General features: G+C 42.2%; 1 protein-coding gene across 2 annotated transcripts; it reads right to left on the bottom strand.

Moving 5' to 3' along the window:
- Window positions 1-117: 117 nt before the first annotated feature.
- Window positions 118-18,171, bottom strand: setdb1b (SET domain bifurcated histone lysine methyltransferase 1b). Of its 2 annotated transcripts, none has more exons than XM_033641644.2 (25): window positions 18,047-18,171; window positions 16,342-16,545; window positions 14,722-14,888; window positions 14,584-14,627; window positions 11,357-11,480; window positions 11,086-11,256; window positions 10,737-10,938; window positions 10,473-10,546; window positions 9,088-9,278; window positions 8,858-8,987; window positions 8,507-8,732; window positions 7,154-7,267; window positions 6,725-7,028; window positions 6,324-6,585; window positions 5,660-5,750; window positions 5,452-5,568; window positions 5,158-5,327; window positions 4,783-5,022; window positions 4,146-4,316; window positions 2,601-2,731; window positions 2,358-2,377; window positions 2,105-2,223; window positions 1,733-1,989; window positions 1,551-1,639; window positions 118-433 (listed from the first exon to the last, which is right to left on the bottom strand). In XM_033641644.2, exons 1-25 carry the CDS (start codon window positions 18,061-18,063, stop codon window positions 316-318), a joined length of 3,753 nt encoding a protein of 1,250 aa, XP_033497535.1. In that variant the 5' UTR covers window positions 18,064-18,171; the 3' UTR covers window positions 118-315. The 2 variants fall into 2 exon arrangements, with proteins under 2 accessions (XP_033497535.1, XP_033497536.1); XM_033641645.2 differs by having other exon boundaries at window positions 119-433; window positions 4,801-5,022.
- Between the last annotated feature and the right edge of the window lie 51 nt (window positions 18,172-18,222).

Genomic DNA, 18,222 nt, shown 5'->3' with positions numbered 1-18,222 from the left:
TCTGTTTTTGTGAATAAATCTGTGAACTGAAAACAGATCCGCTGCGAAACCTTTGATTCATTGAAGAAAAATGCATTTATTCAGATGTAAAGAAAAAAAAAACCCATCATGGATAAAATGAGACAAATCAGGGAACATGGTCATATAAAATAAAAGGCAACAAAAGAGCTGTAGTAAAATTTATGGTTCAACTTAAAAAAAAAAACAACAAAAAAAAAACAACGCACACATACACACAAAGGTACAGTGTTGAAGGGGTTCCTCTAAGTTTCCTACATATATAGAAGAGGCAGTGAAGTCCATGATGGTGACAGATCACAGGAGCCGTCCTCTGCACTCAGTGGATCCACAGCAGCAGAGCAGCACCTTCCCCTCCACACTGCCCACCTCGTAGTTGTAGTCCCAGGTCAGCTCTGTGCCAGCACGGATCCGCCTGCACCATGAAACAAGCATCAGTATGTTAACATGAAGACAATACAGAGCATTGATTATTACATTAAGGTGGAAACACATGTTTTTTGCTTTGACTTATGAAGTCATTGTTGACTGCACAATGTAATGGCTGTAGAATAATGATGTCATCAGTGTTTAGACTGGTTCCCTATAAGCCTCACTTTCACTATGCAACTGTCTGCCACTGGGAAAAACTGGGATGATCTCCTGGGAAAAAGACGGCTCGAGTTACGGCACAATGGAAGTGTGTCAACCACTGTGCAACCAAACCAGGAAGTTGACAGCGCTTTTGTTTTCCCTGGTAGCTGTCGGTAGCTACCAAAGAATATCAGCACAGTGGTTTCCAACTGGTGGGTCATGGGTCCATTCTGAATGGACCGCAAGTGACTTGCGAACGTGTCAAGTCTGTATAAAACCCACTTTATTTTGAAGAACAGTGAATTTCCGACACAAAGCTTTTATTCTGAAGTCCAATTTCTTGCTGATGAGTGATTGAATAATAGACAGTTAACAGAGACAGCAAACTAGCTTGACGACATGGCCAAACGCAGTTATGACACTGAATCAATTAAACTGTGTGGACCTTGAACTAATGACTAAGGAGAAAGAAAACGCTCCTGAATGGACCGACAGTAAAGTCCAAGCGTTACTGAGCATATACTCACTCACTAATCATTCCTATTGGTGGTGCAAATGCAAACAGAAAAAAGCCCTTTAAAAAATGTTAGTTCTTAGGGAAGCTGCCCAGTGGACAGTTCCTCTTAGTAGTCAGCAGAACTGTTTGTCCGACAATGTCTAAAAATTACAGCTGGAAACGCTGGAGGGGGAAAAGTTAAAAAGCTGTCTGTCTGCACTTAAATTAACTTCCTTCTCCTGGCACAATAGTTGGAGTTTCTACTGTATAAAAAGGTCACTGTGATCATTGTTGTCAGCTCAGCCATAATCAGTTCCTGGTTAAAAGCTTACTCTTCACCTTTTTTTTGGGTCTAAACACCCTGAAAAGCCGAGCATAATTCTCCTGAGGCTCCTAAGGAAACAAAAACTCACAGCAAGCTCTGAGACAAACTTTAAATAAAAAATAAAAAATAAAAACTCACTTGCTGGCAAAGAACGCCACCCAGGGAAACCGCAAGTCATGTGTGTCCACAAACACATTCTGGACGAAAAGGTTGGGACTACAGCTGTGCTGTAATACAAAGAGGAGACAGATGATAAAAGATCAGCACATAAGAACATAATTAAAGTGACATCAGATGGTTTCACATTGAGATCCTCTTACATTGAGGTAACGCCCGAGGTTTCCTTCCAACTTGGCATCAATGATGTAGCAGGATTCTTCACCATCAAAGAACAGACGGGTGTTTTTAGGAGCGTTCTCCCCGCTTCCTCCAGTCTGTCCCTGCTGTCCTGCTTTCCCTCCCTGACCCCCCGGCCCTCCCCCGCCTCCAGATGCACCCGTTTTCACCATCATCCCATGGCCGGTCTTCAGGGCGATGCCACGTGTAGATTTCACTGCGACCTGCTTCTTCGTCACACCTAAGAACCAGAACAGCAGCAACAAAAACAAGAAGATATTAAAAAGTTAAAACGGTTATAACCATGTGGTCGCTATCAGTGTGATGTAAGTTCAAGTATTTCCTCTTGTCCTCACCCGTGTGGACTTTCTCTCTCTCCTTGTTGTCTTCAGATCCGGAGCTGATGGTCTGAACATCATCACTGTCAGAGAGAGTCATCACATCCTGCTTCTTCCCTGATTCTGACTTTGTTTGACTGCAAGACAAACAATTAATCTTAACACCAATCTAACTTTAGGTGACGTCATTGATCAGACAGTTAACAGAATATGTGCGGAATCCAGAAAAACTAAATATCTATGTAAGTGTATTTTGGCAGGTCCAACACACCTCTTGCTGTCTCCAGAATCCTGTGACGAAAAACAGAAAAAGAAAAGGTTGTCGAACATTCGTATAAAATCTCCAATCGCCACTTTTTACTACCCTCTTACAAAAGAAACATTTTTAAGATAAGAGGTCTGACAAGCAGAAACAGCAGGATTCTGTTTATATTTCTCTGTGAGACACTGCAGTTATTTTAAAAAGACCCAGTCCTGTGAAACATTATCATTACTCTATCTTCTGTGTACTCACCTTCTTCAGGCTCTGGCTGGTGAGCCAGGAAGCCACTTTGCTTTTCCCCGTCTCCTCTGGCATTGACGGCGGCTTGTCATCATCAGGTCCTCTGGCTGACAGGCTCAATCCATCTTTACTGTCTTGACTCCCTGAGGCAGGAGGGGGAGAAGTGTGTGAAGAGACAGAGCAGAAAGCTTCCAAATCTACCTCTTGATTCAGAAAATGAATTCAGGGGAAACACTCTAGAGATTTCCCCATATTAACAGGTGTATTAAGAAAGATAGAACGATATTGGGAGTGAGAATATGTTGCCAATGTACACACCATTGTTTGATTACAGACACTTGTAACCACAACTGTTTTGTTGCTGTTTTCGCCCTATTTCTGATTGTCTCTCTTTACGTATTATTTTGTCATATGTATTACTGTAAATGTATTATGCTGATCTGTTCTGTTCGACATCTATTGCACGTCTGTCTGTCCTGGAAGAGGGATCCCTCCTCAATTGCTCTTCCTGAGGTTTCTACCATTTTCTTTCCCCCGTTAAAGGTTTTTTTTTGGGGAGGAGTTTTTCCTTATCCGCTGTGAGGGTCCGTCGTATGCTGTAAAAGCCTCTGAGGAAAATTGTGATTTGCGATATTGGGCTTTATAAATAGAATTGAACTGAATACTAAAGACTATGAGTGGAAGTAAAAGTGCCGCATGGGGGTCTGACTGGGAGCCAAAGGGTTAGATGGATAGAAGAGTAGGAGAGAGCAAAGGTAGATAGAAAGGTAAGAAGGAGCATAGGGAAGGCAGAGCCAAGGAGAGACGTCGGTGCGACTGAACTCCCGCCGGACCAGGCTACACACTCTACCTCCCCCTACTCCCTCATTCTGATAAACAACACCTGTGGTTGTATGCACAAACAAAAACTCAATAAATGTTAAAGGTAAAAAAAAAAAAAAAAAAAACTAGTAATGTTTTGTAACTGCTCATTTTGTTACTGACAATCAAAAACATTTTTCATTTCAAATTGCATGACAAAAACTGTGATTTATATGTTTTTATTTCTACTGTAATAGATTAAAATGTTTTATCATTCAGAAAAAAATAATTTTCTTTTAGGGGAGATAATTTCATCGCGACTGCTCAGCTGCTGCTTTGTGAAATAATTTAACATGTTATGCCAACAGTGCAGTCAGGTGATGAAAAAGACTTTCATTAAGTCATAAAGCATTTGCAGATAACAGATACTGATAGTAATCACCCATTAATCTTTAGATATTACACATTTACACACACACAACATCAGGCGGACTCTCAGCATGAACACACACGCTTACTCTGTTTCTTGCCAAGACTTGGTAGAGAAGATCAAAACTACATGTCTGTACATCAAATATGAAGCTGGAGCCTCAGGCCTTTTAGATTAGCTCAACATAAAGACTAGAAACAGAGGGAATCAGCTGGCCTGGCTCTGAACAAATATCATCAACATGTGAGTTTTAAATATAGCTTTTAAATGTCAAACTATTCCTTTAAACACACCTCCCACACCTCCTAAAGACGCCACCAGCTCACCTTCCTTGTTGCCCTTGACCTGACCCCGTGTGGTGTAACTCCTCCACACGGAGCTGGAGCTGATGTAGTTCTCCTTCACAAATGTGTCGTCTGAACTGTCGCTTTCATCTTCGCTCTTTGAATCCTTGTCATCGTCGTCATTGCTGTCTCCTGATGAGCTTGGGGTTTGGGCTGTGACAGATTAAAAAAAATACAGTTACCGCCTCGTGGTTATATATTCCATTACCAACCAGTCAAGCTGCAGTTTACATCCATGTCTGTCAAGACATGTACAGAATAATATATGCAGTGAAGACTTTTAAGGAATTTAATAAAAGGTGTTAGGGGTATTTTAGGATAAAACTGAAGTTATTACTGTATCAAAATGTTGGTTCCAGTAAATTATTTCCAGTGAGAAACATGCTGGCTTCACTGAAAGACTGTTTTGGATAGAGTTCTGTCACATGGTGCCTTTCTAGTCTTCTGACACTACACTACGAGTCACCCTAAAACATAATGCTTCTGGCCACAGCTACAAACAAACAAACCAACAAAAATAATGTGGAGACAGAGGAGAATAAAATACCAGCTGTAGTCAAGAGATTAAACACCGCAGAGGATCCCACCACCAACATTAGGGACCACCATTATCTCTCACCTTTGGACTTGGACTCACCCTTTCTGGGCGGTCTCCCCACAGGGTTAGAAGCTAAAGCAGATGGCTGGATTTTTATCCTCGACATGTCCACGCCGCTCCCCTCGCTGTCCGAACAGTGAGCCTCGCTCTCATAGCCCTCCTTGAAGTTCTCCACACTCTCTATATGGTCCAGATTGGCAAAATACTCGTCGCCCATCTCTAGACCTTCTTTGTCGGCAAAGTCGTCTGTCAAGATTTTACCTGGTAAAGTGGAAGAAGAAGGGAGAAAGGAGAAGGTCACTCTGCAATCAAGTCATTTGCTGTTGTATTGTGATGAATAAAGATGCCTGATTCCATCATCTCTGTCCTTGCAGAGCCATTCTCATGAGTCCTCACCAGCATAGATGCAGACAAAAGAACCTTTGGCCACATCATCCAGACAGCGGATGCCCCAGCCTTTGTTTTGGGTCTTGAAGAGCTGGAGACGCACCTGCAGGCCGTGCTGCACTAACCGGTTGGTGCACATCTTAGCACAACATTTGCACCTCTTATTACACTCATAGATCCTGAGAGAGAGAGAAAAATCAGACGGTGAAAAGGAGACACGACCTATGAGACTAGAAAACCAAATTAGCTTTTATATTCAAAAGTAATGAGGATAAGAGGAGTGAGAGTGCGTTTCTGTCTGACCCTGTGGGGAGGCACTCCTCTAATCGTTTGTGCAAATATCCAGCATTTGGGTTGATCTGTGCCCCTGGTGTGCAACCTGTGGCCTGAAGGGTCAGCTGGTGGCAGGAGCATTTGGACCTGCAACAAAGACACAAAGACATGTGTTCAGAATATTAACAGTGGGAGAAATAACAAAAATGAGGGGTCATGGGTGAACAACTTCACTGACTTGTCTCGACAGCCGTCAGTGCAATCACACCCCACCAGGAACTCTGGACTGGTGTTAATGTATACTCCGTCTTCAGGAATACGCTCCTTACCTTAAAGAGAGGCAAGAAAGCAAGACTTTATTTCACAGTATTTTTCAAAGCAGCGAAGGGTAACAGCACTCAGCTGCATGCATAATCAGTTTGGATTTATTTTTATTTCCTTTGCAAATAAGGCCTGCAGGTGAAGCTGAAAGCTAAAGGCCTGTGAAAACAAAAGGCAAGTAAACAAATAACACAAATTATAAAAACCTAAAAAGGAAAACAGGAGTGGCTAGGGGATCAAATAGAAATGAAACGCAAATAAACATGGACATTTTTTTATTCAACAATCAACATTGTAACTGGGAGGTAACTATTCATTTCAAATGTTTAAAATTTGAACTCTTTGTGTCCTGATATGTTGTTTAGATGTACTTATGTGTACAAATCGTATTCATCCACCCATCAGTGATCAAACTAATGCCAGGAGAAGACTACACTATATCAGCCTAATAATGGGCTTCCATAAATCTCTGGAGTTCCCCCTTTTTTTGTCTTATCTGAAACAGTGATCATTTTGAAGGACAACAAATGTTGTGTAGTCTGATATTGGCACAAACGAATCCATCTCAATGTAATACTTACTGTACGCTACTTTAGGAGGTGGGGTGGAATCAATCTCGTTGACACAGGAGAGTGGGATGTCCTCCTTTCCAATGGTGATGTCGGGAATGTAATAGAATGGCCTCTGTGGCTGGAAGGGTCGGTCCACGAGCACGTAGGGGTCTAGGCAGAACATCTCTAAGAATATAAAGTCACAGCGCGTCTGGAAGAGGTAGTGTTGGATCTCTGCCATGTTACGCAGGCAAAGCCCACACGGAGCCTTGTAGATCACGTGGAAGGACATCTGAGGGGTGAAAACATTTCAGTTTAACAATTCAGTTTAATAGCAAGGATTTGTTAAGGGAAAACTGAATATTTCAAGCTTAGGAAGAAACTCTAGCAAAGTGCAAAAAAACATTCCTCTACTCTTCTTTTAAATTTACCTTGCGGTTGACTTTGCGTCGTCCGGTCATGCGTCTGAAATCGTACAGTAGAGGTGTTAGGAGGGGGTTCTTTCCTCTGTGCATGTCTGGTTTTGCTGGTCTGACGCGATTCAGACATGCGGGCTGACAGGTGTGTGCCAGGTAGAAGATGCGGTCCGTCGGGGCACGGTACGCAGGCTGATGTGGGATGGTGGCCATCGTGTGGGTCATAGGAGGGGGGATGGGAGCCATAGTGGGCATCAGTCTCTGATATGGCTGTGCGTAAGTGGGCGAACCAGTATTTTGGCCACTCAAGATCCTTACACTATGGATTGACAAACAAAAGAGAAAAAGATCAGTTAGATTTAAAAACATCAAAGATGAGATCACTTTTCTTTTTTCTGAGTCACAAGGAGCAACTTAGTTGACCAAACAATAATGTGGACTCACCCAGTGAGGTTGCTGGGACTGGAGGTAAGAGACTGCATCATTTTAGAAGCATGAGTGCCTCCCACCCCTGGGACAAACGGAGAAGTACTCTTCTTTGCCATCTGATGTTTGTTGCTTTAAGAAATAGACAGAAAATATTTAAAAATCTCATCTTATTCTCACTTATCAATATGTTTTTAATAAACACAGAATAAAACCAAAGTACAAAATGCCTTTAGAAGTGTTAGTGCTAGGGCTGCACGCTTATGGCCAAAATGATAATCACAATTATCCTGATAAATATTGAGACCACAATTATTTCTCACGATTATACACTCTTTTTTGGGACACAATGTTTTTATTGCACTTTCATATTTAAATAGACAGAGGGCTGCTTTCACGTCCATGTTGAGCTAGATTCCTGCTCATGTACAAATATATGCACCAAAATAAGACTAAAATAAAGTTCTTCTTCACCTGAATTCATCTTCTCAAAGCTGCGCCAAAACATTTTAAACAAAATAAGAGTGCTTTCTGCCCTGTTTGGTTCGGGTCAGTCAAACTCAAGTTCGTTTGCCCCCTGCCTCTCACACAAGGCATTTGATCCGGTCTGCTTGTAAATGCTGCCGTGAGAACATGAACCAACTCTAGGCAATTATGCAGCTTTATAACAAAATGAGTCCCTGATTCAGACCAAAGCAAGACCACTCTAGGTCTGAAAGCACCCTAAATCAAGAGCGCACTGTTTTCACTTTCACCTTGTGCTAACATTCCTATTAATCAAAAAATCCTTGCATCAAAATAAGACTTAAACAGTGCATCTCTTATGGATACGTCTCTGCCAATGTATTATTTTTTACAGTGGTCACGGTACTAGGATGCACTGAGTTGACGCTAGACATGGATGGGGATTCAGTGAGGTAATGTTAGCGATATTATTCTTCTTTGCCTTTGTGAATTCATCTTACTGCAGTCAGTTTTTTCGGGTGGTTTAAGGAGTTAGTTGTGTTGCTTTGCAACACAGACACAAGCCTAATGCACTGTAAATCTGAAATACGTGCAAACAACAGCTGATGATGGTTGATGATGGATGATTTTCGTATTGCCCGTCTGTAGTCGCAGTTTTTCATAGACTGCTGCTGCAGGGTGGACATGTAGCAGCATAGCAGCTCTTCAAAAGTAGAGGCTGGCTGTTAGGTTTAGGAAGTGCCCTATTTGTTACACGAGTCTTCTATGAGTGGAGCACTCATTTTAAATGTTAATATCGCAGTCAATCATGTTCATTTTTTGTGAGGCCAAAATCCTGACCACGATTAATATTCGATGAATCGTTCAGCCCTAGTTAGTGCTAGATGTTTAATAAGCATCACTTACTCAATACGTTGAGGCTGAGAACACTGAAGGCTCTGTTGGGTTTGTTGCGTTTGTTGGATTTGTTGGGTTTGTTGGATTTGTTGGGTTTGTTGGGATTGTTGGGATTGAGGACGCAGTTGTTGCTGCGGTGTCTGTGAGGGCGAGGCCTGTGGCGTTTTGACAGGAGAGGCTCCAACAAGTCCGTCACTGGTGTACTGAACCACTGGGCCTTTACTCCTCAACGCCCCTGGAGATTAGAAGAAAGAAAGATATAAAGTTAAAATGAGATCACTAAAATATATATATAATAAATAGCAAAGGTTGAAATGGGACTTTATGACACAGATTAACAGGGCAAAGCCAAAATGTTACCCATGTTAGGTCGTGTCCTCTGCTGGCCAGCTAGCTTCTTCTCCTGGGTGTTGGCTGTGGTCATCTTCAGGTTGAACATTGGCTCCAACCTGGTGGAGCCTCTATAGATCCACTCACTCCTTTTGTCATCCTGACCAACACAAAACAACAGAATGCTATCAGCTGCTGTCCTGATCAACGAGTATCTAGTCGAATTATTGAGACTTATGGGGACACTAGCAATGACATACCAAAAAGAGGATCTTGACTAAGCTTCCATCAACCTCCTCCACTTTGCTCTTCCACCAGGTTCCCTCCCACTCTGTCTTGATTATCTGTCCAACCTTCAGGAGCACCATAGGCCTGCTGGGATACGCGGTGATGTACTCCTCGATGAAGTCTCGACACGATGCATCCTCTATGTCCTCCCAGGTACGCTTTACTGTGAAAACAACAATGAGCTCACTCTTTGATCAATTTATCCATTTTCTTTTTTTACCACCACTTGGCTCTCAAAAATCTACAGACAATTTAATGCAGCATTTGCAGAGGTGCAAACACATCAATAAACATGAATACAGTTTCTGATTTTTGCAGCTACTGCAGCCGCCTTTTGATCATTTAAAAGACAGGGCTTAGGGCTTTCATGCACCAGTTAAGTTTCTCTCACAGTTTACATCCATGTCTGTGAAAACATGGATGCTCCACACACCTTTTTCCCCTGACAGCACAAAAGCTCTAAACAATCAGCATCCAAGATTAATGGCCAAAAATGTGTTTTGTGAGGTCACACTGACGTTGACCTTTTGTGTCCAAGTGAATGTTTGTGCCAAATTTGAAAAAATTCCCTCAAGGTGTTCTTGAGATATCACGTTCACAAGAATGAACACTGAACTTGACCTCTGAGATATGACCACCAAAATCTGATCAGTTCAGGGGGTGGCTGTGGCTCAGAGAGGGGGCCGTTCACTAATTGGAAGATTAGTGGTTCGATCCCCGGCTCCTCCAGTCTGCATGTCAAAGTATCCTTGGGAAAGATACTGAACCCAAACCCAAACTGTTTGCAGTGGCTGTTTCATCGGTGTGTGAGTGTGTGTGAATGGTTACTGAGTAGCACGTGGCACCATGTATGGTAGCTTCGGCCACCAGTGTGGGACTATGTGTGTGAATGGGTGAATGTGACATGTAATGTAAAAGCGCTTTGAGTGGTCGGAAGACTAGAAAAGCACCATAAAAGGGCAGTCCATTTACCATTCATCTTTAGACCAAGTGAACGCCTGTGCCAAAAATTCTCTCATGGCATCCTTGAGCTATAACGTTCATAAGAATGAGAAAAACAATGTCACAGTGACCTTGACCATTGGTCACCAAAATCTAATCACTTCTTTCTTGAGTCAATTCTTGAGATATTAATTCAAGAAAATGGGATGCATGTTATGGACAGAGTGACAACCCGAAAACAAAATTTCTCCAGCCTCAGCTATCGCCAGCGCAGACGCATAAAAACCACCACAAGCTCATTTCAATTCATCTTCTTCAGCTTTATCTCATGTTACATCTAAATTGTGATGGCTAGAATTTTTTGGACTTTACAGATTACAAGAGATGAGGAGAACATAGAAAAATGGGCACTTACATGGGCGGCAAACTGGGTGGAGCTCAGGTAGTGTCACATAAGAAGCATAGCCATCGTCAAAGAAAATCAAAAACCTGAAACACATACAACACAAGTAGTTATGTGTTTATTAAAATAATGATGGTATATTGTAGATATATCAGATTCTTTTAACTCTGAAACATTGATATTGGCCTCAAAAACAGCTCAACAGTACTGGTGCAGCACTAACATCAACCACGCACATCCCATCAGCATCCCCAGCCTTAAGCTCTGTCCGCTCACCTCATACGATTCTTGTTATTAGGCATCTCTGCTACTATTCCAGCATAGAGCCACACCAGGTTGCCATCCTTGTACTTGGCAACTACACGAGCCCCGACATACAGAATCTCCAGCGTGGGGTTATACTCGAAGGCCACATGATTGCCAGACAGCAGACTCTTCCCTTTATCAAACTTCACTTTATACTTGTATAAACCGTTTCCTGAAATGAGACAGAGGGTGTGTTGTATTAAAGATGGCAAGTACAGAATAAATACAGTAAATAATAATATATACATTAAACATCAATTGTTCAAAGTTCAAAGTCTTAAAGAACCTAACAGAGGAACAAAAGGTTTTGTTAACACACCGATAGGGCTGATAGCTACGAGGGTGCCTTTGTGCCAGGTCTTGGTGCGTTTCTTTCCCAGAATGGTCATCCCGACTCTGAGCTCATCTTCTGCCATGTTTGGATTGGGCTGGGTCATCGACTGAGACGGAACCTGGGACACAAACACTGCTGGCACTGAACCCTGAATACCTGAAGGGTTGGAAAAGCCAAACACGCTGTTAGCATCAAATCTAATTTCACAAAGGTATGAACCATGTAACGTTACCTGAGGAAGTATACGTGTGCTGACCTGACTGGGACAGAGTCTGTGATGGAGATCGAAGCAATGGAGCACCTTGTGAAGGCTTGTTGACCATTTGGACTAACTTCTGCACTTGCTGGGTGGTTTTCTGCAGCACTGTGGAGGCTTTTAACTGGCAAGATAAATAAACAGGACGTCATCATCTGCACACACAGAGCAGTGATGCACATGTACATAACATCCTATAGGTGCTCAGTTGGAATTAGTTCAGGGGAATGAGAGGGCCAGTAAATGGCATCAATGCCGTCATCATCCAGGAACTGATTACACACTGTGGCCACATGAGGCTGGGCACTGTCCTGGACCGCAGGGCCCGCTGCACCAGCATGAGGTTTGACAAACGCTCTGAGGATTTCATCCCGGTACCTAACAGCAGCCAGGGCACCGCTGGCTATGACATGGAGGTCTGTGTGACTCTCCAAGGATTTGCCTCCCCAGACCATCACTGACCCACCACTGAGCCGGTCATGCTGGAGGATGTTACAGGCAGCATTACGTTCACCACAGGATCTCCAGACTCTTTCACACCTGTCATGTGCTCAGTATGAACCTGCTCTCATCTGTGAAGAGAATGGGGCGCCGATGGCAGACCTGCCAATTCTGGTGTTCTCTGGCAAATTGAGCTGCACAGTGCTGAGCTGTGAGCACAGGTCCAACTAGAGGACACCAGGCCCTCATGCCACCCTGATGGAGTCTGACAGTGTGGTCAGAAACATGCACACCAGCAGCATGCTGGAGGTCATTTTGTAGGGCTCTGGCAGTGCTTCTCCTGTTCCTCCTCACACAAAGGAGCAGATACTAGTCGTGCCGCTGGGTTAATACCCAAGGTCTTCTGGTATCTCCTCCATGTTCTTGAGACTGTGCTGGGAGACACAGCTGACCTTCTTGCGACCGCACGTATGGATGAGCCATCCTGGAGGAGCTGGACTACCTGTGCAACCTGATTGGGCTGCAGGTACTGCCTCGTGTTACCAGTAGTGACAAGGACACTTGCAGAACACAAAACTAGAGCAGAATCAGTCAGGAAGGATAAGGAGAGAGCAACTGTCTGTGGCTACCACATGCAAAACCATTCCCTTTCTGGGGGTTGTCTTGCTTTTGCCTCTCCATTGCACCTGTTGTCACTTTGATTTGCACCAAAGCAGCTGAAACTGATTCACAATCACTTCTGTTTCCTAAACGGACATATTGAGATCCCTGACGTTTAACTGACTGGGTGTTACACTGTGACCATGAAGTGTTCCCTAAATTTTTTTTGAGCAGTGTAGTTTGAGTTCAGTTGGAAAACAGCAAACATTTCCCCTGCTGTGACATCAGACAGCGTACTGCTCCGCATGCATAAAAATTCATACAGTTCACTAAGCACTGCATTCACACAGTATATTTTATGCCTGTAATTTCTTACATTTGTAACACACTAACAGTTTTTTTTAACATACTAGTATGACTTACACAGTTAATGAATTGCTCGTAATTTGGAACATTTTTTAAAATATTTTTACTATTATTGTATTTTACTATGTCAATGCATTTCATGTTACAATATATGTATAAATAGCGTATTTTTAAGATGTATAAATTTATTTTGTTATGCATATTGATAATTCAGGGCACAACATTTTGGTTTAGGATAATTACATTTTATCTAAATAGCTCCACTGTTACATTTTTAACTGCATTATTCAGTCTAAAGTGGGATAAGAATGTAACCCACATTGAACTGACCAGACACTGGTTGCTAGAGGGGGGTATTATAACACAGTGTAATGCCAGTGGGTCCAAGTAAATAGTAGAGAGGACGTGGCAGGAGGACACGGACAGAGACACTACGCATGCGCTCAACAGAGAAGGAGCTTGACAAATGTTTCAGAGCCTCCATAAGCACTGTGTCAGGAGTTCTGTACTACACTACACTACTTGTAATTTTCTTTTCTCTGTGTAACTGGGTGTAACATCGAAGGACTATTTTGACGTCGATGTGCCTGTTTTGGATGAATCTGTGAATCTCTGGTGAGTTGTTGAGTTCATATCTTGCGCTAGCACGATAAGATAGCAATTAGCCATGTGTAAACATCAATCCTGTGTCATCCTGTTAGACCACTGCTTTAGTTTGTGTTGCGTTTCTTTGCCTTAAGAGTACCATAAACCAGTCGGAGATATCTGAGCAAGTGTAAAAGTAGTTTTCGATGTGAGCAGGAGCGTTCTTTGAGTGATAGCAATGCTGCAGACGCCATTTTCTTCTGCCTCATGCAATGAAGAAGCAGGTTTCAGTGAGAAACTACTTTGCTGTAACTTATTATTAATGGAAGATTTAACCATTTTGTGTAAAATGTGAATGCATTTTAATTCATATGTGCTAATATATTAACTGTTTTACAGTGTGTTGTGTTAAACACAGTGGATTTAAGTTATAAATCATTTGAATTGAGTCACTGATGCAGATAGAGAGTAAGAAGAAATACAGTTGCTAACGATAACTAAATTGTTGCACAGTAGTAACGGGAGATATTTCCCCTGCTGTGTGCAGGTTGGTTTATTTCAGTCTGAGATTATTTCTGATATGACACGATTTAGGATCTGCGGCCTAGTTTGCCACGACACTGGGAGTGACAACAACCTTACTTCAGGACAGATAAGCATGAGATCTCAACAAACACACTACCCAGGTAGCCACCACATAACTCACACACCACACACCTGATCTTGAGAAGAACTAAAACGAACTGTGGAGGACTGAACTGTTTAACAGACCAACAAGCAGAGGCTTCTGACAGCATCTGTGCTGTAGGGGGGCAAAATGGGGTTACATAATTTTAACCCCTTATTAGCTAGCTCACTCTAAATTTCACAAGTAACAAGTACACTGTGTTACAATAGATACAATGTTTACTTGTATTCTCTTGTGGCGTAATGTGTCTTTAGATATTCCTGGTTTCCACAAAAGTAGGGCAGGTAATTTAACAATGTGTGCTACGATTAAATTACATAAAGAGACATTGTTTTGATTGGCTCATAGGCTGCATCACTCATGGTAGATAATCTACAGTATCTGTTAGAAATAAGTTGAAAAGGTTTTAAAACAACTAAGTTTTAAAATAGAAGAAGGGCTTTTCAAGAAACACAACATTTTACCACATCTAAATGCGCAGTCATAACCAAAAATAAACATTTAGCAATGAGGAATAAAAACAAACTGAGCTTTCTGTTGCTCTCACCACTGAGTCTTTGACAGGAGTGACAGGCGTCTTTGGAGGAACCACTGAAACATTAAAAACAACAGAAAATATTTAATACTCTGATTGTTTTTATGTCATAGTAGTGATGAAATTGTAACTGAAAGTAGTCCGACTCACAACAGCCAACAGCAATCACATCATCGTCGTCATCATCGTCTATCTCAATGACCTCAGAGGACACCACGCTTCCTCCGCCCCCCTCATCCTCTGAGCTGCTCTCTCGGTAAACAAGGCCATTCTTATGATAAGTTTCCTTCACGAGCTTCTCACACTCCAATAAGGACCTGGGGAAGAAAAAAATGTGAGCCTGTAAAAACAAGAACTGTACAACCAGGTTTGCACTGATCCCGTCCAGTGGATCAGTATCAGGTTGTGTATCTGGCATAACGCTACAGATCTTATCAAATACAGGTTGTTAATGTGTAAAATTCTGTGTTACCACTACATTCATTCAGCCACAGCTGATTCAAGCTTTTCTTATAGTACCATAGAAATCCCTGGCCTCATGTTACCTTCCATACAATTGACTCCAATTAGTTTTGAACTGAGGTTTACTGATTTTAACTTCAATCAAAAGAGAACACTGGTATTGGATCAGCTCTCTGTAATGGCAGGTACTGGGGCTGCCCCCTAATAGTCGACCAAATGTTAGTTGACCAGAAAGGTCATTAGTCGGCAAGATTTCATTGGTCACTTAGTCACAGAGAAAAACACACACACACACACACACACACACACACACACACACAAACAACAACCATGAAACTCTATTAGGAGCTGCACCTTGTCACAATAAATCAAAACCTATATGACTGGACCATGTGGGAATTTAATTTGAAAGGGCAGACACAGGAAGAGGCCACGCTCAGCAGTCAGACAGGAGTCACGTTACAAACCAATCACAGCCGACAGATATCTTTCCCTTCTGTACATATTCAGTCTGATGAATACGGGAAAGTTGATCATGTTAGTGTAGAGCTACCAAGAGCTTTACATCTGTCCCACTGATGATAGGCCTACACACACCTTTTCAAGGCAGTTAAAGATGCAGCATGTGTACGGCCCCTAATTTACAGGGCTGGTACCTGCGGTTATTCCACAGGCTAGTTAATAACATTTCGGGCAGGAAATCCAAAGTGTGGGATCATTTTGAGAAGGTGAAGGACGAACCCAAGGTGATATGTAAACTCATCTTCATTGGTCGACTACAAACATGACGTATCATCTGAAACATGGAAGTAGCTACATGCCCATTAGCTACTTAGCACAATCATTACTGCTTTGCCGACAGCGTCATTAACAGGCGGCTCGCTCAGTGTGTGACGTGCACTTGTAGATAAAATATAGGCCTATATTAATGAAGGTTCATTAGTACGGTTTTGTATTTCTCTGTAATGTAGCACAGTGTTAACAATGTTACTAATACTATTCTTTCTCACACCTTGAACTCAAACCATTGTGTTGCCCCGCCCAAAATATATCATTTAATATTTAAATTAATATCGTAAACATGTGGGCGACTAGTCGACTAATGGTCCTAAAGGACGACTATTGGTCGACTGGGAAAATTCGTAGTTGGGCGCAGCCCTATTTGCAATGCTAGCAACCGAGAAGATACATAAAAATAATAAGTACTGAACTACAGAGGACATTTATCCTTGTAAAAATAATGTATATACACTAAAACCACACAACTGTAAATAAGTAGTCTTTGGGAAGAGGTTCATGTCTACTTACAAGTTGGCATCGTTGAGAAGCATGTCCGTCTTCGCCTCCTCTTCTTCTTTCTGCTCCACCCATTCTTTGAGCTCTGTCAGCTGAGCCTTTTTCTTTTGCACGATCTCGCTCTTCTCCACGGCCTCGTCGATCCACTTCTTCAGCTCATCCAGAGAAATGCCCAACTCTTCCTCCAGACTGGAGTCCCAGCCATCCACTTCCATTCTGAGGAGAGAGGAAGAAAAATGGATATGTTAACATCACTTTAAATACCTACACTTAATCTTCTCTGTCTCACTCATACATGATTAATTGCACAGCAAATCGTTGTTTAAAAAATACTACTATTTATTTGATCAAAAACTGACCAGTGTTGTTGTGATTGAAATCTCTTTAGGAAATGGGTGTTTTTACACATTTGAATATTTATATCTGATACACAACACTGAAAAGAGTCTGTAGACACCATCTTCTTATGTCCTGTAGACCTGTACACACGACATCTATTGCATGTCTGTCTGTGCTGTAGGAGGGATCCCTACCATACTAATGATTCTTAACATTTCTCTTGATCCTAGTTGTAACCCTGCCTGCAATGTCTGCAAACACTCATGAGAAATGTATACTGATGAGATATATATATAGAAATTCATACTGATGTCTGTCAGCACATATCGATTTGAAGAATAAACATTACTCTCTCTGATTTCTGTACATTTATTATGTTGGTCTGTTCTGTGCATATGGCATCTAGAGGAATCTCCTTGGTTTCACTTCCTGAGTAACAGAGGAATTTCCTGTTTATTTTCTTTGCCAAAGAGCATATTTAATCTGCTGAGAGGGTCCATCCACAAGGGAATTAACTGCACTGAACTGGATAACATGTCATTACTTTAAAGATCAGAATGATTATTTTATATGGGTTTAAGCTTACTCTTCTCATGAGAAATGTATACTGATAAGAATAAACATCACTACATCCCTGATTTCTGCCCTTTTTATGTCATAATTCAGACCACAGCGGTCAGAGATGGAGGGTTTGCATGAGTGCATTTAAAGCACCAGTGCATGCAATGCAGACAGAGATCATCTATCTGAGATGAGCTGCAGCTAAACCTTGCACACTGCACAGAATGACATGTGTACAAACCACTCACTGACTTCAATATGTTACCTTTGTTTACCTGTGCACACATGGACACAGGAGCTGATGATGAAACTGCTCTCCCAAACAAACAGCTAATAAATGACTCGTGCGGATGTACCACCTGGCTGTTATACAACACTACTTAAAAGAATAACAATTAGCCAGTGTAAATTTGATGCTGAAGCAGCTGCAAGAGTCTGAACTGCAGAGTCTGCAGCTACGGGTTAGCACAACAAAGGACACTTGGGAAGCCAAAATCCCGTCAAATTACTTTGCTAGCTTCCCATTTAATCCCGGTACACAGAGTAACTGCAAATATAACCCTCTATGACTTCACTGACACTGTAATGAGACATATTCCGGGGAGGCAGGGCAGCTAAAACACAACAAACTGAGGCTTGCTGCAAGTGAGTGCAGGCTAGCATTGCTAGGTTAGCCTAGCATTAGCATGGATAAAGTCTCATCTGCTGACTGACCGATGCAGGTGTCTGAGAAACAAACTGCATGGTATCTGCTAGAGATGCTCTCAAAGACAAATCAGACGGTAAACTTGATTTAGAGACCGTAGTGAACACTCACCCCTCGCTGCTTTCCATGTCGGCTGCTCGCAAATACAAGCTTAGCTAGCTAGTGCTATGCTACCATAGCTACAATGTGGAGCGCTTGCTTTGCGTCCCAGGGGAATCTGGAACGGGCGGGTGTGGGAGAAGGACGTGTGAAAAATGAGATCCGCCACCGCGGGTTGTCAAGGTACC

The sequence above is a fragment of the Epinephelus lanceolatus genome, chromosome 10 (assembly GCF_041903045.1).
Source record: "Epinephelus lanceolatus isolate andai-2023 chromosome 10, ASM4190304v1, whole genome shotgun sequence".
In the NCBI taxonomy this organism is placed as follows: Eukaryota; Metazoa; Chordata; class Actinopteri; order Perciformes; family Serranidae; genus Epinephelus; species Epinephelus lanceolatus.
The sequence above is the reverse complement of the archived record's forward strand: the minus strand, read 5'-3'. Positions and strand labels throughout refer to the sequence as shown.